This window comes from Lactuca sativa, chromosome 2 (assembly GCF_002870075.4).
Source record: "Lactuca sativa cultivar Salinas chromosome 2, Lsat_Salinas_v11, whole genome shotgun sequence".
Taxonomy (NCBI): domain Eukaryota; kingdom Viridiplantae; phylum Streptophyta; class Magnoliopsida; order Asterales; family Asteraceae; genus Lactuca; species Lactuca sativa.
In genome coordinates, this window is record NC_056624.2 from 172,134,295 (window position 1) to 172,144,409 (window position 10,115).

The 10,115-nt window shown below is 32.9% G+C and overlaps 2 protein-coding genes across 5 annotated transcripts; both read right to left on the reverse strand.

Annotated features, from left to right (window-relative positions):
* Window positions 1-285: 285 nt before the first annotated feature.
* LOC111900242 (tubulin-folding cofactor E) lies at window positions 286-5,613 on the reverse strand. 4 transcript variants are annotated; one of them, XM_042899272.2, is made up of 17 exons: window positions 5,455-5,518; window positions 5,124-5,248; window positions 4,597-5,028; window positions 4,358-4,528; window positions 4,196-4,242; window positions 3,765-3,911; window positions 3,593-3,667; window positions 3,402-3,511; window positions 2,559-2,665; window positions 2,417-2,478; window positions 2,111-2,218; window positions 1,989-2,023; window positions 1,852-1,917; window positions 1,388-1,479; window positions 974-1,050; window positions 651-728; window positions 286-540 (listed from the first exon to the last, which is right to left on the reverse strand). In XM_042899272.2, the coding sequence occupies exons 3-17, from the start codon at window positions 4,904-4,906 to the stop codon at window positions 448-450; spliced, it is 1,578 nt and encodes a 525-aa protein (XP_042755206.1). In that variant the 5' UTR covers window positions 4,907-5,028; window positions 5,124-5,248; window positions 5,455-5,518; the 3' UTR covers window positions 286-447. The 4 variants fall into 4 exon arrangements, with proteins under 4 accessions (XP_042755206.1, XP_042755207.1, XP_023751881.1 ...); XM_042899273.2 differs by having other exon boundaries at window positions 5,460-5,477; XM_023896113.3 differs by lacking the exon at window positions 5,124-5,248 and having other exon boundaries at window positions 5,460-5,613.
* Window positions 5,614-6,590: 977 nt separating this feature from the next.
* On the reverse strand, window positions 6,591-8,982 carry LOC111900243 (uncharacterized). The gene is made up of 9 exons (XM_023896116.2): window positions 8,833-8,982; window positions 8,314-8,419; window positions 8,090-8,228; window positions 7,878-7,986; window positions 7,653-7,789; window positions 7,325-7,461; window positions 7,126-7,229; window positions 6,927-7,054; window positions 6,591-6,837 (listed from the first exon to the last, which is right to left on the reverse strand). Exons 1-9 carry the CDS (start codon window positions 8,875-8,877, stop codon window positions 6,744-6,746), a joined length of 999 nt encoding a protein of 332 aa, XP_023751884.1. The 5' UTR covers window positions 8,878-8,982; the 3' UTR covers window positions 6,591-6,743.
* Window positions 8,983-10,115: the final 1,133 nt, after the last annotated feature.

Consider the following 10,115-nt stretch of genomic DNA (forward strand, 5'->3'; position numbering starts at 1 on the left):
TATATTCTCACAATGTGTTTTGAAGTGACAATAAATCAAATGCAAATGAGTGAAGAAATCTATGTAATCCAACTAAAATCATCCATGAAAGTAATTAAACGTGTATAGCCACAATAAGAATGACATAAATATTATGAATAATTAATAATATATGATAGAGGGATCATCCGTCTAGTCATGCCATAAAGTTATGATTACGTGTATGTTTTCTAAGCCAGAATCTCCAAATTCCTTCAAGAAGTCTCTTCATTATAACCAAAGTAGTAATCCTGATTAAGCTGAATAGAGGCAAAACTTGTTCGTGAAATAAAATAAAAGAAAGAATGCAATGCATTGTTATCCTAAGAGTTACAAATGATTTAATCCTGTATAAAAAACATGTAATGTAAAAGTTGAATGTAATATCAAGACAAATGACATATATATTTATAGCATGGATTTTTAGTTCTATTCGTCAATCAGAATAGTTGATTGGTTGCAGACACCCGCATCATTCAAAGATTCCATGTCATCATCAAGCAAAATAGGCATCGGGGAGCCCTACAAATTAGATCAGCACAGCATATTTAGCCATACAACCAGATAAGCAGAATTTGTAGAAAAGATGAAATTGTGACATGAATGCTTTATTTAGTCAAAGAAAAACAAACCGCTTCTTGAAGATAAAATCTTGGCTTGATATATTTCAGTTTAAAGAAGGTCTCGCAGAGAGTCTTGAGCTTTCCAACCTTAAAAAAGGAATTGACATATTATGAGTAAAGGGCATTTTACTATCACTACCAATAATTTTATCCATAATAGCAACGCAAACTTACTTACAATATTGGTGATGTAAGCACATTGTTTTTATTTATTTATTATGGATTAAAAAAAAATTAAGGTGCAAATGCAATGGCCATAATTATATTGGTGTAAAGAGTAAAGTAGGTTGCTATTTTTCATTCTCAGAAAAAGAAAAATGAATAATACTTACAGTTGTGGTTGCTGGCAGTTTTTTTGTTAAAGGAGGCTTTTCAGCAATTGATGGTCCAACACACTTGAGAGTAATAGCTGCAAACCAAAGAGAATAATATTATTCTGGTAAACTATATAATATGTTTTTTGTTGAATTGAAAATAGACACAGTTTGCTTTGCTTTTTATTTCTGATTTTAAACAAAAACCAAACTCATCCTACCTACAAGTCCCAAGTTTGTAGAAAACTACCCTCCCTTGTTTATTCTTTTACTCATTATCCAGATAACATTTTATCCAAACAACAAAATAAGAAAAAAGAAGGAAACAGGGAGGGAGTATGTTTTAACATGGAAAAAGAAAAATGTTTAAATTTCAATAGGTATTTGCAAGAGTTTAGCCAAAAGAAAATAATAAATAAATTAGACTGATACCAATAAGTCCAGAAGCCATTTTTTGAGGCCCTGTTGGACCATTTGAAGGTCTCTCATCCTCGATTCCATGAAATGCTTTAAGCTCAGTGAATCTGACATCATCAAGTTCAAAAAAAAAATTGAATATTTCATTTCAACAATAATATATAAAACTTCCTTTTTTGATCAATTTATTTTATAATCAGAATTTGCCAAACACTATCTTTTACATCATGTTTTGTTCTGATTCTCGCTATTCTGTATCACATAATCAGTTTTAAACCCTTTATATAGGAGGAATACATCAGTTTTAATATTGTAACTCGAATGAATACCATATTTCATACAACATAGACTAAAACATATAGAGGATCCAGGGACTAATAGATTTCAACCATTTTCGAATAACTATTTCAGAAACCAAAATAAATAAATAATTAAAAGACACAAGGAAAGGAAAGGATGCTGGTAGAAAATAAAATAACCTCGGGTGAAGAGCCTTCATCTCTTCTAAATTTTGATGCACCTTTGACATTACAAGGCGTACATACCTGCAAAAAAGAATATTATATTTTGTGTTTTGTTATTATTAGAAAACACAACATTTACATTAAAATCATACCGAATCTCAGAGTCTTTGCGCTCTCGAGGGGTAATCTGATAAATCACAATAAGATGAGATTGATGCTTTAGGTCATATTATATAAATGTAAAAAAATAACAATGTAATAATGAATTTATTACCTCACTCCCATTTAATATGTTTACTTTGGCCAAACGAGCAATCAAAACAAATCTTGCAATCCCACCTCTGCTTGGATCAGTTACTGGATTGTCAGAGCACCTAATATCCTGCATTGCATTTACAAATTTGTTACAAATTTAATATTTATAGAAAGAATTAGACCAAAATACCACAAGTATGCATTTAATGTTAAGAAATACATTTTCGGTTACAAATTTGTTATGCAGTATTATTCTTGAAGGCAAGTTATGCCATGGTTTTCAGATTTGTGAGTAAAAATAAAGAATATAAATAAGCTTACCTACCTCTAAGCCAGGATAAGAGTTTAGGGCATCAATGGAAGATGTCTCCTGGATTTTATTACCTCCTGGACACGCACCATAAATTGGAATTGTTCAAGTAAGATAATATAATCCCAAAAAAAAATGAAATTAATTAATTAATTACCAATAAGTAGGCAATGCAAATTTTGGAAAGGCTTATCAGGTTCATCTGTAGCTGAGGGGTACCAAATGCGCTCTATGTTATTCTTATTCAACTGAAGTTGCTCCAAACTGAACACAATTAATTTCAAGGAAAGGATTAAGATCTATTTGGGCATACAAGTCTTATGAAAAATTACATAAAATTTTCAACATTTTATCCATCATTTTCATTACACTTGTTCAAAAAAACCATTCAGTTGCTTAAATCGATTCGATAAAATGATGAAAGTACAATTATTATAAATTTATCACTTTTTTTTAGTAAATTACACGAATGGTCCCTATGGTTTAGGGTAATTTGCACGTTTGGTCCCTAACTTATTTTTTTAACTCAGAAGGTCCCTACTGTTTGTTTTTGTTACATGCTTGATCCCTACTATTTGTTTTTGTTACGCGCTTGGTCACTGTCTTACCTAAAAAAACTATTATTTAAATAGAGAAAAAATGGTGGGATAGGTAAGCTAAGGTGAGAAGGTGCGGTTGGGGGTGTGTTTATTTAAATAAATTAAAAAATTAAGGGCAAAATAGTCTTTTTAGGTAAGACAGGGACCAAGCACGTAACAAAATCAAACAGTAGGGACCTTCCGAGTTAAAAAAAATAAGTTAGGGACCAAACGTGCAAATTACCCTAAAACCATAGGGACCATTCGTGTATTTTACTCCTTTTTTTTCCAAAACAGATATGACATAACCAGGAAAAATGATTTCTTAGTATAATGGTTTAATAAGTAAGGGACTAGACCAATAAAATGACTGGTGAAAGCAAAGTATTTTATGATTTGCCCCTAAGAAGCAAAGAAGATACCATTTGAGTTGGGAAAGCTTCAGTATTTCACCCCAATCAGCTATATGGTTATCTTCCAAGTTAAGAAGCCGCAGAGAATGAAACCCTTCTACAATATTCGATGATGTAGGCTGCCCAAAACAACATCAACATAAACATGAACATGGTAAAACAACAAACATACAAATGACTTATATGAAGAATCAACAGACCGTTATCTCCCTCAACTTATTTCCCATTAGATGCAGCTCTTCAATCACTTGGAGTGAATCTTTAAGCACTTCAATCTGTAAATGCAAATCAACTAGACTTCATTTCATTGCCATTCACCATTTTAAACTAGTCAATTGGAATTTGGAAGGAAGAAAAAGATCGGTTGCTTGCCTGAGACCAATTTATGGTAGTATTATTTAAAACTAAAATCCGAAGACTCTTTAGGTGAGAGATTGCAATTACATCATGTGACATTACATTGTTAGTCAAATTCAGTCCTGTAAGGCCTGGCAACCCACTGCAGATGCCATCAACATCCTGCAATACAAAGTTACAAACATAAACATACTCAACTTTACAGCTTTACTTTCACAAATGTTTTCATAAAGGGTTAATCTACTTTATGCTTATTTCTGCTTTAGGCATCCTACTTTCACAAACCACAAACACACAAGTCTACTTTATTTCCTTTTTGTCTGAGGGACCATGTTACAGATTCCTGGATTTTAAGTTATAATAGAATCTTCAACAAACACTAATATCAAATCTAGCATTCTTCCTAAACAACATGGGAATATAAATTTGTAAGTAGAAGAGCATACTTGCCAATCAGAAAGCAGATTTCCAGTTAAATCAAGCTCCTTTAGATCTGCAATAATGGACAAAGTTGTAATGCCACAAAACTAGGTGCAACTATCCATAGGAAAATGGTAAAAATACAAGAAAAGTCACAACAAAGATGGAGAAAAGAAGGTCAAGCTTACTTGGTAGAGTGTTCCTGATTTGAAGAGGGTCTCCAGATGAGCTAACCCCTAAATACGATAATGATGCACCAGGCAACTCCTCAAATCGGCCCAGTATGTCTTGAATCTTTTCTTTACCTAACAGCTGAACATTGACTCGTTTGTTGGTTGCAGAAAATACGTACATTTCATCTGTGAATATGAAGAATAATAAACAATCAAGTCATGACACATCGCCTTAAGAGTTGTGAATTGCATACCTTCTTCTTCTTTAGTAGAAGTGGTTCGGTATCGAATTTCTAGGGCCTGCAATAGCGAGACACCGGTGCTCAAATTGTGTGGGCGAGCGAAGGAAGCTGACTTGGGGAACTGAGCAATGAAGTAACGCACACCATTGACTGACCCGTCATGTTTGCCCCCGTCACGATTGTCCCAGTCGATCCCGATCCAGTCGCCGGAATAGCCTTCGACTGGTCCCACGTACTTTACGGTGCCGATTCGCTGCGAGTCTCCAGCCCAATGGACTCGCTGTCCGATTTTGAACTCGCATTGTTGGGTTGGTTTTTCCATGTCTCGTATGTTTTGTAATTTGGATGCACAGAATCGATGTTTCTCCCAATGGATTGGGACCGATTTACTGATCGTGCGTCTTTTCAGGTTGCTGATTAGACTACTCTGTATAGGACATAAATCTGGAAAGTAGAAGGTTTGAATTTCAAAAACCAGTTTTCATAACTCATTTGAGATAATGAGATATTAGTAACATAAGTGAGCTGGATTAGCTTACAAATATAACAGTAAATTAAATAAGATCGTTAGCCAAATCCTCCCTGATTGTAATCATCAGATAGCTGAATATATACACAACACTTTCTAACAAAATTTTCAGTAAACGAGTCGAGAAATCATAAACTGTCACAATAGATTGGAAAACCAATGATTAAGACTCCAGATCCACGTAACATAAAGTGGTAAAGTTAATCATACTGAAAACGAAAAACACGAAAACATGAAAACGATAGATTCCGCCATTAAGTATGGGAATATATGAATGAAGCACATGTGAAACATAGAACGATTAACAGGAAGACATGAAGACTGAAGAGGAGAGACAATACCTTACCAGTTATCAGTCGGAGAGGGAGGGGCGGAGAAGGGAGTTTCGCACCAGAGATTTGTGTGTAAAATTGAAGAAGTTTGAGAACGAGAGATTTTGTTCCATTTACTTAGATGGCCCTTTCATTTCTTTACTTTTCTAATTCTTCCCCTTTAGTTATTTTTTTTCTCAACTTTTCAAGTCTCGTTTATTATTATTAGTTTTTTTTTTTTTTAATGTGGACTATATAAAAGGGAGCGTTTAGTAGGAGGTATTGGACGATGTGGACAAAACAAAAAAACATTAGAGGCTTCGGCAAAAATAGTTGATAACGGGTAGCTTATAGTGGGTAGCAAGTAGCTTCTAGGTGATAGCGTTTTGTTGAACGCTATGTAAAGCAACATTTGGATTTGGAGCGTTTTGTATAAACTAAACGTTAAAAGTTTTTAATGTCAAATGAGACTTTCTGTTTAAAACGAAGCGTTTTATCAAACGCTAAAAGCTAGAAACTCTAAAACGTTTCGTGCCAAATATGCTCTAGATGTCGTTTAGCATGCTTGGAACATGAACAAAATCACTTTTTGATCAAATCATATATGACAATTTGTTAAAAATGTAGTCCCACCTAAAATAATGGAGGAACAAAATAAATAATTACAAAAAAACCCCTTAGCCTTGATGTTTCCTATTTTTTCCCTCTAGGCCACAGAGATTGTTTTCTTTATTTTAACATGATTTTTTTTCCCACAAACATTGACTTCACCTATTTTTGTTTTCCACAAACATTCACCATCTTTTTATTCTATTGAGTCTGTCTCTCTTGGGAATCACGAATAAGTCTTGCACCTGTTTGTGTTTGTGTTTTTTTTTTTTTTTTTTTTTTGAGAAAAATGATCCATTATTTTTTCATGAAATTCTCAGATCCCATGTTCCGAGTATCGTTTCTTGAAAAAAAACAATCCATAGTTCCGGTTTTAGGAGATCAAATGTTCATCTAAAACACCATGTGCTACGTTCATTATTCATGCCCAAAATCGTTAAAAGGAAAACTAGTCTTTATCTAAAAAAAACTCTCACTATCATGTCAAATATCATCAAAGTCCAAGTAACAAAAATATAAACATGGTAAACTACGTATTTTTACACAAATGGCAAAAGTAAAACCTAAAACCACATTAATTAATTTATGCAAATTCTGTATCATACCAAAATAACCTCACAATTCACAAATGGAATCTTGTTAGCATATGCAAATTTTGGGTTACAAATAAAGAATGTTAATATAAGATATTTTACTTAAAGAACCTCACCCTAACTATATTCTCTTGAATTAAGTGAACCAAAAGTAACTCCATTTCGCTTTGTGTTGATAGATTCATAATACTTTTCTTCCCCATAAATCCGCCTAAATTTACCAAACAAAAACAAATTAACAGAACAGAACGGAACAGGACAGAACAGAACAGAATTGAACTGAACAAGCATAGGACATACGCGATATCAACCAAACTTTCTGATTTTGTCACGGCTTTTCCTTCCGGAAGCTCCAATGAAGTATAATGCATTATCATCTCTTTCAGTGTGAACTTTGTGCTTTTGATATCATGATCCCATAAAATGCTCTGAAACCCGGAAAAAAAAATGCTGACTAAATCTTTTATTTTTTATGAAATTGAAATTGTTTCATATTTACCTTCCTTACATACTCTCTTTTCACGTCTTCAAATGGTGTTTCTTGAGGACTAAAAATTGAAGCATTCCAAAGTGCACCTCTAGCAACCATCACAGACGAAGCACCTATTATAAACAAATTCGTATTGTAATAATTTAATAATTTTTTCAATAATGTGAAAAAAGTAAAAATCATATAATAAGTTATTATTACCATTTACCTGTAACAGCTCGGATGTTGTGAAAATCTTGATATTGGAATACATCGCCATTTGCAATGACTGGAATAGAAAGAGCATCTACAACATGTGCAATTTCACTCCAGTTTGCAGGATCTCTTGGTCTGTCTGAAACTTTTCTGCAATTCACTTAACAAAAAACATGCATCATCTTTTAATTAATGTAGGAGATTATTATTCTTTGCAACTGGTAAAACGTATTGCTGAACCAATCAGATCTTAGGGCATATTTTTTTCTTCTTATTCCATTAAGTGTTGTATGGATAAAGTGTTGAACATGATTAATGATGTATTTTGTATAAATTATTACCTTCCATGAACAGCAACAGCAGAAACCCCAGTTTTTTCAATTCTTCTGGCCAATTCTACAGTATCTTGAGTTGAATTCAGTAGGCGAATTTTGCATGTTACTGGTATGCATAAATTCCTCTTTAACATTGTCAAAATCTGCATTATAAATTAAAGTTTTTTAAGGATCAGCTATAAACTACAGATAATCTATTAAAAAAATCACCGAATTACATGTATTGCATACATCATGAATGAGATCTGGTTTAGTCAATAAAGCAGCTCCCATTCCTCCACTAATAGAGAATGCCTTAGGGCAACCCATGTTCACATCTATAGCTGCAACATCTTTACACCTGATTCAAATTTCAAGACACACAAGATGAGTACTTACATTGAATTGAAAAGATTTTCTTAAGATCCCAGTTTTAGCATATTGCATAAGATCAGGAAACTTACACTAACTCTGCAGCCTTTAAAGCCCTAACTGCATCTGAAGTGCCCATTTGAAATACCACCTGATTCCTTTCTTGCTCACAGGTTCTAAAAACAACATTCTTTGTACCCTTCTCCACTATATCAGTGCTACCAATAACATCTAGCATGTATAAACAATTTGAGGTGTCAGTAAATGGAGGGAGAAAAAAGAAAAACAATGCTGTATTACTGCAATTATAAGCTACCATTTATGCAGCGTTCACATTTGAGGAGTTTATGATCAATAATCTCCTCTCCATATGTAATGTCTGCACCATATTGAGCTGCCAGTAATCTGAATGGTAATGTCCCCTGACAGAAGAACAAATTTGTGTAAGTACTCGACCTCTAATAAGTCTTAAACATGAACGTAAAAGCAACTTGATCTTAGCACAACCTGGTGCTTTTCAAATGTGAAATTGATATAATTAAATGGTTGAAATTCAACACCGGTAACCTCTCACTTCTCATGCTTGTTATAATGTTCAGTTCCCCTTGGTTAATTTTTCTCATAAGTTTAAAATCGGTAAAACCTTTGAGGTTGAACTCAACTAGAATGAAACCTAAGTATATTTTCTTTTCAATCCTCAGGGAAGAACAATATCAATTGCGAATACTGGAAATGTTATCTTTTACAGTTTAAGAGGCAAAACTAAACCCTATGAAGATATAAAAGGACGAATCATATAAAATGAACAACAGTAGAGTTGAAAGAAAGGACTTACAACTCGAACCATTGGAGCAAGAACAAGTTTATTCCTGTACTCCATCTTCTTCGTAGAATCGCACCGTCGCCACTCGATTGGTCGGAAGTCAAAGACAGATTCTGATCAGAGTCCGCCGGGTCAAAACTGCTGACAGATTTCATGGGCCGCGTAACTGTATCATCGATCACGTATAGAACAAATTGGGCCCAATCGTTAAACAGAAAAGCCCAGTTATTATTTAATTATTTACTACACAGAAAATAGTAATTATTTTATTTATAGTTTTGTTTTTATATTATATAATAACATTCAGAATTTTGGTAGCATACACATGTTTATAAGCTTTGTTTTGAAAATCATATAATTATGTGAATAATTATAGTGATCAATACAAGTGTCTTATAGTAGCGTAAGTAATTATATTGATATGGTTTTGTATTTGCATCCAAACGTTTATGTCGTTGAGTGATTAAACATCTTAAAATAATTAAAATTTTGTATCACATATAAACAAAATTGAAAGTTGAATGAATATTAAAAAGATTTTGAAATGTTTTTCACTTGAAAATCAGGGACAATAGGAATAAACTTTTGTTATCTATTTACAAGTAACTTTTTGGTAATTGATTGACCAATATTGAGCAAAAGATTTGAATTAAAAACGTCAATTCTTTAATTAAATAGTTTCATCTACTTAGACAATGTCTATGAAAACTTAAGTTTCCAAAGCTTTACTTGTGAGAGTAGACTACGAGCACATATATGACATCTATTATTCTACAAAACTTATATAACAACCATTAGTTAATAATATACTAAAATGTAAGGTATAACATAATACTACTCCTTGAAATTTAAAATTTCATCAATTGGCTCAACTAGAGATGGGAAAAAGTCAAAAAACTAGTTTGAAAAAAAAATCAAACTGAACCAATTTGACCAAAATCAGTTTTATTACTGTTCAGATAAACCAGTTCAAATTGGTGCCAATTTTTAAACTTGCAAAAATGTTCCAAAAAAAAACGTTAATTGGGCTACAAAATCTTACACCAATGAAAATTTTGGATTATTATATTAAGAACGTAATTAAGATGTCTAGCATCCTTTAATTAACCTCTCAAACAACGTTTAGCGAGAGATATAAAGTGAAGAATATTAAAAGATTTGGGAGCATATATGATTGATTGGTTCAAGAAACAGAAAAGACCTCCCCCAAAGGAAGACAAAAGGGCAGCCATGCCCACCCTTCAACGTCACACAAATTATTTCCATTGTTAGCCAATGACCAATGTCATCTTTAA